Source organism: Lactuca saligna, chromosome 3 (assembly GCF_052625555.1).
Source record: "Lactuca saligna cultivar CGN05327 chromosome 3, ASM5262555v1, whole genome shotgun sequence".
In the NCBI taxonomy this organism is placed as follows: Eukaryota; Viridiplantae; Streptophyta; class Magnoliopsida; order Asterales; family Asteraceae; genus Lactuca; species Lactuca saligna.
Genome location: NC_136419.1, coordinates 20,984,954 through 20,998,589, shown reverse-complemented (window position 1 = coordinate 20,998,589; position 13,636 = coordinate 20,984,954). Strand labels below are relative to the sequence as shown.

The following is a 13,636-nucleotide window of genomic DNA, read 5'->3' as shown; positions in this document are numbered from 1 at the left end:
CGAGGGGCTTAATTTGACCATGGTCAAACAATATTTAAGAGTTAAGATAATTTGACCATGGTCAAACAATATTTAAGAGTTAAGACAGACGGGCCAAATTTAAACTATTTTTGAGATGGAGGGACCAAAGTAGTAAGAAATGAGAAATGGGAGGAGATGTAATACCATGTTCTTGAAACTTCTGATAGTTTCACTTAATAGTGTGAACTGTGAAGAGAAGATTGTTTTACAGATAGGTCCTTCTCCTTCCACTTCTTAGCCATCCTTTTTAGAATCACAACACTTTGCTTCTAAATTATCCTCATAAAGTAAGCCTTCTCCTATATATATATATATATATATATATATATATATATATATATATATATATATATATATATATATATATATATATATATATATATTCAAAACCCACCCATTGTTTATAAGAATCAGGATTTTGAGTTAAGCACCAGATAAAAATGCCAGATGGCTTCAATGGGTAGCTCCAAGATTCCTGCCAAAAAAGTGTTTGGTATGATGTATAGGAAAAGGAATGGAATGGTTTATTACATAGGAATGAGAAAATGGTGTCCGTTTTGTCTCATTGATTGAATGTAATGGACATAGGTTACATAAAATGGATGCTCAAGTAAAGATAGAGATGCAAATTGGGTCAAATATATTATATTCCATGTTCAAATTTCCATATACAGGGCCTGTGTGCCCAAATCATTCAACAGAGTTCATAGATTTGGAATCAAATGGAGTAATCCACTTTGCACGAGATGAGTGTAATGATGAAGAAGATAGATTCGAGTTTAACCTAACAGCCCCTAAAGCCAAAAAAACCAAACAATTTGAATAATGAACAATGAAAAAAATAACTCATAATCTTTTCCAATAATACCAGATGCATAATGAAAATGGCCATTCGAGGAAACCCCAGTTGAATTTTGGAAAAATCAAATAACTGAAATCTTCAAACATCATTGCAAATGGAGATAGAAGTACAATGGATTTTTTTCAACCTCCTGTTTGATTCCAAAATCAACACCAGAAAACAGATTAGGCTCAAATCATCAAACTCGAAGATAGAGATAGCGGGGCTGTACTTTGCATCCCAAGTACAGTGTATTTACAACTTACACAAACAAAAGCGGCACAGATCAAAACTTGCTAACCAATCAAATTTATCCCTAGTAACTATATAACAATCCCTTTTACATGATCTCAGCAATTGTGCTTCAACATCAATGCATCATAATCATCTTTGTTCTTGAAGAAGATTCTTCTAATTTCATCTTGCTACTGCTACTAGCATCTGAAAACCTGTCAACATCATAGATTTGGCACGAAATTCTCCTCCCCCAATTACAAATCCCACTCTTCAAATCAACCCCAAACGTCATGTCAGTTTCATTCTTACCACCGCCAATCTTAAAACTTATCTTTTTCCTTTTCTCTGGCAACTTGCTGATTTCCTTATCTGATTCGGTAGATTGCATATTCTTCTCCCATGCGGTTTCACCTTCATTTGATGCAGTAACGATCGGCAGTTCTCCCGCGTCACTGATTTTAGGGAAATCCGGTAACCATCTCGGAACGTGATTCCATTTGGTATTCTGATTGGGAAAACATGGTGAATTTGATGGAAGTGTAGGGCTTCGACGAGGCAACGGTTTTGCAAAAGGGATTTCGTAACTCCGATAGACAAACTTCATCGTGTCACGGAGAATCGATGAATCGCTGAGTATATATAATCTTCTTTTAGGATCTGAGTTTCCATGGAATCCAATGTCGGAATGAAGATCTTCCAATGCACGGACGATGTCGAATAGGTTGCACTGCGTCCGGCCGGTGGATCCAGCGGAGGTAGTAGAGTACTTCGCCAGTGATCGAATGTACCTGACGGCAACGTCCGTTAGGGTTTTGAGTGCTGAGATTTGAGCGCCTTGATATCCGACGGACTGACACATCTGTGCGACGGCGATTCTCATGACTGCCGTGTTGAAATCCGAATTTTCCAAATCACTTTTATTGGATGATCGGGATGAATCTTTGATTTTCTTCTTCTTCATTGTGTAACCAAATAAAAAAACACACACACACTAGTAACTAGTCCAGTCTGTTTTCAAGGAGAGATTTCTCTGTATTTAAGCTTATGATTGATATTCACTCTTCACGATGACCTAACCCAACCCAGAAGAAATGGAAAAGTTTAAAGTAATTTGGGCCCGATTACCTACGTGAGTGTTTGGGATAATTTTTAAAATGATTTTTTGTATTCTAAAAATTTTAAAAGTTGTTTATTAATTATAAAAATAATTTTTTGGTAAAAATAACAAGTTATGGTTTTAAAAATTATAAATTACTTTTAATGACTTTTGGTTTTTTTGGCATTTGTTTCTTCAAAAGGTAATTCTAACATATTTTAAAACTTACTTTTGAAAAATACTATAAATCAAAGTCATTTTGTTGAAAAAAACTTTTTAAGCTAAAAATCAATCACAAACATCCCCTTACTATATCCTTAAATAGGGGTGTGATCGGATAAATTTTTGGATTTTGGGTAATTCTGGTCGATAATTCAGGTTTTTCATATAACAAAATTTACCCGTTACCTGGATCGGGTAAGGGTAATTCGGGTATTACCCGATTTTTAATTTTTTCTTAAAATTTTTTAATGACACCTAAAAAAAATGTAATGAAATAAGCATATCGTGCTAAACTTTGAACATTGAGAATTTTTTACTCAATAATATTTGAGATATCAATTATTTTTTCCAAACTTTCGATCTTGGGTTGAATTCTTTATTTTTTTTTTCTCTTTTTCTTGTGGAACTTGATCATTGGTTGGGTTGTCAACTTCAATCGTCTCATCTTCTACTTCAATATAGTCATCCATTTGTGACGAATACCAACGAAGAGCGGACGAGATACGAGAGTTTTTTGACATGTGGAAAATAGAACGAACCTCAACGAGAGAAATTGGGATTTGGGAATTGGGAGGGACAGATAAAGTCATAAAGGAACATTATATGTTATATATATTTCGGGTAATCGGGTATACCCGAAACCCAAACAACTTACCCTTTACCTGACTCGAAAAAAATCCGGGTTACCCACCTACCCGAAAAAATTAACCCGATACCCAATTTACCTGATACCTGAAAAAATCGGATGAAAAATTCGGGTAACGGGTATTTTTGACAGGGCTAATCTACTAAATGGAATTGTCGGCGGAGTTGTCCATGGGCATTTGCCGCCCTTAAGTTTTTGAAATAAGATTTTGCAACCTTTTACTTTGTATAAATTTATTTTTAATCCTTCAGCTTTAAATTTTTTAAAACATCGCTTTCATCTTTACACTCTGTAGAATGTCATTTTTATCTCTTTAATTTTTAACTTTCTAAAACGTTACTTTCATCTTTTCATTTTTAAACTTTTGAGTTAAGCCCGAGTAAGATATATAATATGTTTTTCCTATAATTACTACCTCTAACCTTTTAAAATGTCATTTTAAGACAATTGGTTTTGAACTTTGTAAAATTCGTTAACTTAAAAGGAAAAAAAAAATTGTTTAATTTTATGTATGTGTCAAACATAAATTCGAGGTGATTAATGTTTCATCGTAAATTCAGTAATTCCGTTCGTTGATTAAAAAAAACCTTACTTGGTTATTTTATGTACATTTCGATATAAATTCAAGTTTGTCTACGTCTCGATGTAATTTTTTTTCTTCAGATTTTCATGCTTTTATTTTTATATACACCTCTTACTTATGAGTCATGTAGGATGAAAGTGAGTCCAAACCCAGCCCGAGTAGACCTGGACCCCGAAAACCGGTTAACTGGATTTTGTATGATCAAAAACCGGACCGGTATATATGAACCTGGTGGGTTTAGAATTGGTATATATAATCTCTCCTTCTCTCTGTCTCTCTTTCTTTCTTTCTTTCTTTCTCTCTCTCTCTCTCTCTCACACACACACACACACTCACTCACTCTCTATCTCTCTCTCTCTCTTATTATTCTTCTTCTTCATGCTTCTTGCCTTATAGATTCTACTTATCTTCCTCTTTCATTATTCATTGGTTTTGTTATTATATCATAATCTTCTAATCAGCTAAAAAAATGGTGGTAGTAATTCAATCATATACCAACACCACCAGATCTGGAAAATGATACACCTGCAAAAATCGCCACGCACACACTTGGAGATCAAATCACACGCACATACTGGCAAATCTGATGAAGTTAGGGTTTCTTGAATTTGAAAATCGAGCTTAGATAAACCTGCTACAATTCGGAAATGGAGAGAATAATGAAAAAATAGTCCTCAGGTGACTCAATCAGGAAGCAAAATTAGGGGTGCAGGGGGATATAAAGCATAAACCCGCTACAATTCGGAAAGAAGATACATTAATAGAAAACCTTGAACAATCGAATCAAAGCAAAACTTGTGCGGATGACGATTGAAAAGAGATCGATGTGGTATTTCTGGTTAAACGATAATGTGAGCGACGAAGATGACTGGTTTGAGAGGGGAGAGTGATGAGAAGAAGAGAGTCTAGGGTGTCATCGTTATTTTGTCAGAAAGGATCCCAAAAACCCTAAAAACGACTAAGGTAAATATAAGTATTTTTCCCTATTTTTTTAATACATAATCACCAAAATATAAAAATTATATATATATATATATATATATATATATATATATATATATATATATATATATATTAGAAAAAGGCGGGTACTCGTCGGTACCGGTTCTAGTTAACCGCCGGTTTCGGGTACCCGGTATTCGAACCGGAACCGACGAGTATCCAGCGGGTATCAGTTTTGTAAAAATGAGAATTGGAACCGGAACCGCTTAAGGTGGTTCCTAGAATTTAGGAACCAGAACCGGAACCGCCTAAGGTAGTTCCAGAACCGGCAGTTCCGAGGCGGTTCTGGTTCCAAAAGCAGGTACCCGCTTCTGTTGCTCATCCATAATATTCACGACCAAGGTCCAATGTCGGGTGGGTGCCCAAGGAGTGGTTTGCATGATAGAGTATACTTGTTGTTTGTGTGATGCATGTATGTGCCTGGTAGAGAGGTGCGTGTGGGCGAGGTCCCGTATCTCACCAATAACAAAGTATGGAGGGTGTTCCATATCTCATTAGTAGCAGAGCAGGGGCGAGGCCCGAGATAGATATGGAATGAGTGTGGGCAGGGAGGTCGTATCTCACTTACAGTAGGAGCTTGGACGGGGTTCCATGACTCACTAGTAACAGGATAGGGGTGAGGCCCAAGGCAGGCAAGGCCTTAGGATAAGAATACAACATGGTATGTTCATTTATGTGTTATATGCTATTTTGTATTATGTGGTTAGCGGGCGGGGCCCAGAGACAGGCGGGGCCTAAAAGAAACAGATATGTGTCCGAGCGAGGCTCGAAGCCAGGTGGGGCCTGGAGCGGCGGGGTTGTTGTAGCGGACAAGGCTCGAGGTAGGGGCCGTGGCCCAGTATGTGATATATGTGTTTTTACAGGGTATGTGGTAGGTTGGGGAACTCACTAAGCTTCGTGATTATGGTTTTCGGTTTTGGTTTTTGGTACTTCCGGTAGCGGAGGGAAGAGCTCGGGATGATCGCATGGCACACACCATTAATTAGACAGCCTGGGATGTTTTACTCTGATAATGAGAATATGTTTTGAATTAATACTCTGAATTTATGTTATGAATTATGATATGGATTTTATAAATATGGTTTTAGTAATGTTTATAGAAAATTTTCAGTCGTGATTTTCCAGACGTTACAACCAAGATAAAAACTTTATACCTCCAAGAGATACCAAATGCTGAAGTGGTTCTAGATCTAAGGCGCTTCACTCCTCCAATGTGATCTCTACTTCCTTCCTTCTTCTTCAAGTCACCAAAATACCCACACAAAAGCTCCAAAATGTTCTTAAGGTGGATTAGGGTTGCAAAGATGATTTTTGAGATGGAGGCCGATGAAAAGAACCACGGTTGAGAGTTAATGAAGAATAAATAGGGTCCGAACCCTAAATATTAGGGTTTAGGACTTCACCCCATACGCCCTGCGTACGCAAAACGTACACCCATCATACATGGCTCCGCCCCAACATTCAAAAAGTGGCAATATTAGCCCCTCCCAGCCACAAGTCTTACATTGTAAGGACCAAAATGTAATAAATCCACATGGAAGGATCGAAAAATGAAAGTACCTTAAAATAAGATGTTACAGTCTTAACTACATGAAGAGACCAGTGATGATTCTTGAAAATAAGACTAAGGCGTTTCATAACAAGGTAATAGAGTTGGTGAAGGTGCAATGATAGTACCAGAAGGATTCCAAATGGACATACGAACCCGAGGAGGATATGATGGAGCACTACCCCGTGGTATTTATAGCAGCGAACTTCGAGGAAGAAGTCTGATTCAAGTGGGGGAGAGTTGTAACAGCTGGATAATTGAGTTTTAAGAGAAGAATGAGGTGTTCTAGTTGTGCATCTATCAAAGGAACATCATCATCATCATATGGTGTTCGATTTGGACCATTATAAGTGGCAAAGCTTCAACCTTTATTGTTTAAATGTTTATAGATCTATATTTTTTCCTATTTTGAGGGAGAGTTGTAACAGTTGGATACTTAAGTTTGAAGAGAAGAATGAGGTGTCCTAGTTGTGCATCTATCAAGGGAACATCATCATCGTCATATTGTGCTCGTTTTGGACCCTTGTAAGTGGCAAAGCTTCAACCTTTATTATTTAAATGTTTCTAGATCTAGGTTTTGTCCTATTTTCTCCATGTCTGAGCAAACTTGAATGGAAGGAAGCCATAAAGTTGGCAACTTTATGGGTTCACGGCTCCTTTGAGTGTTATAAAGTTCAGATCTAGTAGTTGGTTGAGTTTTGAATCCTTGCATGAGAACTTTAGTGATTTTCTACATTTTGACCCAATATGAGATCTAGAAATGTATTGGACATACATGTCTATAAATTCATTGATTTTTAAGTTAATTTTGGAGTTATATGACCTTCTGAAAAGTTAGAATGCATGAGTGTAAGGTTTAGGGATGGGCGCATTATGATGTCCGTTTTGTGTAAGTCATGACGTGACCATTTGGTGGTCACGACGCGTCGAAGGAATTCCTCGATCATTTTGTCCTGACTCTGTCATGACGTGAGGAATTAATCCTCACGATATGCAGTGATCTGGATGGTTAAGAGTTGAAGCTGATGTAACGCCCGTAGATCCAGGCTAGTCAATTTAGAGACGATAAGTATCAAAAACGACTTTTTGATAGAAGAATGTTTAGAATGAATAATCATAACCAAGTTTTAGTATATGTCACAAGGTTTCCGTGCATATAAAGAACGCCAAAATCCGAGTTATAACGAAGAAGTTATGATTTGTCGAAGTTTCACGACAGAACCGGCACGACACAGCACGACGTAAATAGTGAATTCACGTTAGAGAGATATTTGGCCTTAGTGATCTAAATGAAAGTCGTTAAATACATTAAGCCAAGAGTGTTCATGAAAAGAACACCCAAATCTGACTTCGTATGAGGAAGTTATGATTTTTCGAAGTTTCGGCTTAGCACTGTACAACCTGAAGTTCGAATATGAGATCGAGCGATATTTAGCCGAAACAATCTAAACAAGAATTGAATATCTCATTGATAGTAGCCCAACGGTGAAAAGACAGATGAAAACAAAGTTCAAATGAAGGAGTTATGAATTTCGAACGGAGTTTTCCTGTCCCAACCTACTAAAAATAATATAATAATAATAAAGTCAAAATTTGCCAACAGAGTCTAAACGAGAGTTGTAGAGCATAATCTCGCCTACGCGTGGATATAAAGAACGTAAAAAACAGATCTCGTATGCGAAAGTTATTAATTTCTGAAGTTTGGGGTGTGAACCCCAAGGCTGGGTCAGAGCTCACGAGGTGAGCAGATGGTGGATGTATTCCAGGGCAAGTGGCCATGACGAAAGCAATGACGTATCGAGCTCATGAGATGAGCATATGTAGCTCACGAGGTGAACCTGGCATTTTTTCCTTATAAATAGAATTCAAAGGGCAACCAAGTTTGGCTGCTTAATCTCTTCTCTCCCACTCCCGATACTCTCTCTAAGCCCTATTTTAACCCCCTAAAGCCCCGATATCATCCTGAGACCCGAAGTGAGTCCCGAAGCCCGAAGATCTCGAGAAGTGAAATTCCCGAGCCGAAGCTCTGCCTGCGAGAAGTCAGTTTTTGTGAAGATCTTCCAGATCTACCGAAGAATACTACTTTTACAAGTCATAGTGATGTCCGAGCATCCTCTAATCAAGTGAGCGTATAGTCCATTTCATAAACACTATTTTAATACAAGTATTGTTTGAATGTATTAAGTATATGTTTGGTGTGAGTGTGTAGTTACTTTCTTCTACCACATAGATATGAAGTATTTGCTATGAAATACGTGCTATATGTTTATACGTTGTTTGTTTACTTGAGATGGTTGTTGAATGAATGTTTTATACAAACTTTTAAATGATTTAAACTATATATGTAATTTATATCTTCAAATATGTTGGGTAGAACATGGGTAGATGAAATAGTTGGTGTGTGAGGAAAGATTAATTTGAGGATGAGACGAAAGATTATATAGATCATGAGATGAGGGTGACAGGTGAAAAATGAGTGAAACCTTTACCCAAACGATGGCCCCCGTCATTCAGCAGAGTAGGGATGACAATCACGGACTATTCTAGACAGTCCTGTGAAACACTAGCAAGCTCGCAACTTCTAGGTGTTATGGACTTGATGTTCACCGGTGTACTCTAAAAACCCATTAATATGTATTGCTAGAGGATGTATCGGAACCGATACTGTCAATAAACGAGATAAACCCCAACGACTATGGAGTTAGCGCCAGTTAAGTAAACCTTGGTGACTATGGAGTTAGCACATGTTAAAGTGAACCTTGGTGATTATGGAGTTAGCGCCTGTTACATAAACCTTGGTGACTATGCAGTTAGCGCCTGTTACATAAACCTTGGTAACTATGGAGTTAGCGCTTGATAGCTATGGATTTAGTACCTGATAGATAAACTTTGGCAGCAATGGACTACGTGCCAATTCCTTAGGTAAATCCTTAAGAATGAATGAAGAAGGATAGTCAATTCTCAGGGTAAAACCTTAAGAAATAAAGAATATAACGGGGATGGGTAATTGGGTTGATTGTTTGATGATTGAATATAATAAATATATTATTGTAGGATGAAAACCCTATATGCTCACCAGGCTCCCAAGCCTGACCCACTCAATTTTCTTTGCATTACAGGTAATGACACAAGAGTATAAGTTGGTGGACTTGACGAGAGATTTTGGATTATAGATCAGTAGTTCTACATAACTCTTGTAAGGTCTATTTTATACTGTTTATGCTTTTGATCTGTATCGGAACATGACATCCCAAGATTTTGTTATTTAATGAAAATACATCTCTTTAAAGAAATGCTTTGATAAGTTCTTATCATATTTTGTTTTGGGAACAAATTCTACAACTGTTTTCTTTAAAGGTGTAACACCCGTTTATTTATTAGTTAAATAAATAAATTAATGAATAAATGGTAGTCCTAAAATAAATAATTATATATGAAAGGATGGTCTCGAGGAGCTAATTGTAATGATTTTAGAAGATGTGGATTGTTTGGTAAAAGATGGGACTTAATTTGAAAGGGGTTTTCGAGTTCAGGGTTTAAATGGTAACTATGGGGGTTTATTTTGAAAGAAAAGGGAATGGAGGGAATAAAGATCGTATTATGGAAAGTAGCTAAGGGGACCGGGTATATAAACCCGTCACCCATTCTTGAACCCCAAACCTAATCGTTTCTTCACCAGCCGCCATCCTTATGACCCCTTAGCCGGCGCCGCTACACCTCCCGTCGACCGAATGGTGTGCCACCAGAGATGTTTCCCCCCTGACGAGTGCCGACGAACCCGAAGCATGCCAAAGACCGATCGACTGCCTCGTAGCCATGGTCGGAGTCGCGAGCCAACTGCCAATCAACCTCAACTGTCGTCGCCGGTGGGTGTAATGATCAACGAGGTCGTAATATCGCTTTCCTCTAGTGTCACCATCGTTGATGAGGTTACCAATCAACAGCCACATCCGTTGTAACTGTTCTAAATCGCTGCTATTGTTCTTCTTCTTCTATTCATCTTGTCATCGGCCGCCTTGTGGGTGGAGGGACTCATGGCGTTTCCTATTATCACCGGTGAGTGATGGTTTAGTTCAAGGCTCGTGTGCGACGTGGGTGCGCTGAGGGGGAAGTCCTGTCGAGTTGGGTCATGGAGAACCACCATGGCAACCGACCATGGTGGTTTTCATCGCAATATGCCTACGTACGCCGCTAGATCGATGGAAGGATCAGTTTCAAGAAAGTATGTATGTGTGGGTGTTTATTTGGTCGGAAAAGGCATCACCACCACCGTGAGGTGGTGGCTGCCACCATGGGTGGGTGTATTTTCTTTAAGTGTGTGTGTGTGATTTTGGATCTTGAGTTGTAACTTGTAACATGAATGGTATAATGAAAAGAAATTGAAAACCACCACCTTAGGGTGGTGGCTGCCGCCACCGGCCGCCGTGTCGGGTGGCGGTGTGCTTGTCTTGTGAGTCGACTCGATTGGGGATGCTAGAAACCCTAATGGGCTCAAAGGAGCTCTAATGGGCCCAATGAAGCTTAATGGACTCTAATGGACCTAATAAAACCCTAAGGGGCTTAATAATATTTTAGTGGGCTTAATAGGCCCAATAAAGCCTTAATTGATCTAAAAGCCCAACAATGAAATAAATAGGCTAGTATATAGGTTGGAAACCCTAATTAGGGTTTGGAAAACCCTAACGCAATGAAACCCTAATTTGGGATAATCGGGACACATGGTAAATTAATTAATAACTTGGAATATTAAAGAATAATCATTGGCGGAAATTAATCTAAGAAATATTGGACTTAATGGATTAAGTCCTTAATGGGTTAAGTAGGAAACTTAACCCTAATCATCATTTCATGTGAAACCCTAATTTCACTTGGGTTTATTGTTGGGACTAAATGACTGAGATAATAATGGACCATCCATGAGCAAGCAATTGAACTAGAATAATTTAATGGGCCTAGGGTAAGGCCCATGTAAGGGGTTGGCCCCAATTTGTAAAATTGGGTCATAGTTTGGGCCTTAATGATTATATGATGTTGGGCCTTAGAATGAGACCATGTATAGGCCTAGGCCCAATTTGGAAATTTGGACCATGTGTTGGGCTTTGATTCCTAGTTGACTTTGGGCCTACAGATTGGGCCTTGGGATTGAATAAGCCAAGCTAGGGGTAATGTAGTAATTACTCAAAGAATGTACTTATGGTTATGTATTGGGACCCAATTATTAATTGGGTGTTATTTTGGTGTTGACAGTTCGGGAATCTGTCAGCCAGCAGCTGAGGTCGAGTTTGTGGGACTTCAGCAAGTGTGGGATTGTGTCTTCGGGACTTCAGCAGTGTGAGGTGAGTTACCTTCTAGTAGCAGGGGGTCTAAGGCCACAATGTCACCCCTAGTAGGAATTGTATGATTAGATGATTGTCTCTGTGATATTTATCTAGGGTTGCTACTACCTGTGTTATGTTTATGTGTTTGTATGATATGATGATTTGTGCTAGTGATAGTAGGGGAGATAGTCCCCAGGTTACCGGTCGATAGGGTCTAAGGGGCAGTCATGTCCAACCATGCTAAATAGATTATGTGATACGTGTTATGTGGTGGTGGTAGGGGTGAAATAGTCCCCAACATCCGGTCGAGAGGACCGAAGGAGAGACCAGCACCCAGATATGCTAGTTAGTATCCGGTCGAGAGGACCGAAGGGGAGACCAGCACCCAGATATGATAGTCAGTATCCGGTCGAGAGGACCGAAGGGGAGACCAACACCCAGATATGCTAGTCAGTATCCGGTCGAGAGAACCGAAGGGGTAGGTCGGGCACCCATATATGCCTAACAATATATGTATGTTATGTGATTATGGTATGTGGTATGATGGGGGGGGGGGGGGGGGGGAACTTACTAAGATTCGTGCTTACGGTTTTCAGTTTTGGTTTCAGGTACTTCGTGTCTAAAGGAAAGGAGCCAGCTTGATTGCAACGCATCACACTATGGTTTTCCGCACATGAGATCTTTGGGATTATACTCTGATATTGTTTTATGATAACATGTTTAATTATTTCTACTTTGGATTTGACATGGCATGATATTACAAATGTTTTATTACACTGTTGGTTTTATAATGACGTATTTAAAAATGAAATTTTTGGCATGTATTTTTGGGATGTTACAAAAAGATTACTCTGATTTTAAAACAAAGCATAAAAAAATCGGTATTTTCTGGCCGTGAAATTGGGGATGTCACAGCCGACCTGAGTTGAATTGTGACTGAGTTAGGGACCGAGGGGAACCAATTTTCATGACGTGAACATAAGTTGGTCACGACGTGAGGGTCAACTAAGGGAAGGGTTGGCCGTTGACTTTGACCATTGACTTTTTGACCAATTTGAATTTTGGTTAACTGTGAGGTTTAAGGACTTAGAAGGGCAAAATGGTATTTTGCCCAAATGAGGATTTATCTTGGTATCTAGACTTGGTGAGTTGTGGTATTTACCTTAAATGCTAATTAGGGTTTGGTTTTGGATATGTTTAATGGTAGAGACTTTAGCACCAGTAGCTTATGTGTGAGATCTTTTCGTTTACTGATCGAGGTGAGTCTTCTTACTGTACTATAGGACACTAGGTGTCGTTATGTGATTGTTATGTTTGTGACTCTTGTTGATAAGCATGTTTGTTATATATATATATATATATATATATATATATATACACATACATACATATATATATATATATATATATATATATATATATATATATATATGGGGTGAAATAGACCCGGGGGTGAAATAGACCTGTTCGGTTGAAAAACACTTATTGAGTTGAAATAGACTCGGGGTGAAATAGACCCGTTCGGTTGAAAAATACTGATCGAGATGAAATAGACTCGGGGCGAAATAGACCTGTTACAACTTTGAGCTGATATATATGTATGGTATGCGATATTTTAGGGGAACTTACTAAGCTTTGTGGTTACGGTTTCATGCTCATGGTTTCAGCTACTTCCGTTCCAAGGGAAAGAGCTCGACGTGATTGCATCGCATCCACCAGTGTTCCACATTACTTGACTTGTTTTATACTTTGATGACTATATGTCATTTTTTTTACTATGATGAGATTTCAAATTGAATGAATGGTTGTTTTTTTATTGATTTAAAGAAAATTTTCACTTAGTATTTTTGGGACATTACACCAAAAGACAGTCCTTAGGGCTTAGAAGGGGCTGGAGTCATCTCAACTCAAAGCACACCACCAAGAAGGGCCAAAAGCATAAAAATGGTCCATGAGCTCTAACAAACTTGAAGCAAATGTTGAAGCTTTCTACTTACAATGGTCCATAAATGAATTCATTTTGCAAGATCTACGCTTGAGCTCTTTACCAAAACAGTTTGCAAGCAACTTGATCTTCAAGCTCCACACCAAGGCATGAGAAATGAACCTTCAAATGGTCAA

General features: G+C 38.5%; 1 protein-coding gene across 1 annotated transcript; it reads right to left on the bottom strand.

Moving 5' to 3' along the window:
- Positions 1-928: 928 nt before the first annotated feature.
- LOC145034698 (transcription initiation factor TFIID subunit 8-like) lies at positions 929-2,179 on the bottom strand. Its single transcript, XM_078983184.1, has 2 exons — positions 1,129-2,179; positions 929-1,013 (listed from the first exon to the last, which is right to left on the bottom strand). Exon 1 carries the CDS (start codon positions 2,058-2,060, stop codon positions 1,233-1,235), a length of 828 nt encoding a protein of 275 aa, XP_078839310.1. The 5' UTR covers positions 2,061-2,179; the 3' UTR covers positions 929-1,013; positions 1,129-1,232.
- Positions 2,180-13,636: the final 11,457 nt, after the last annotated feature.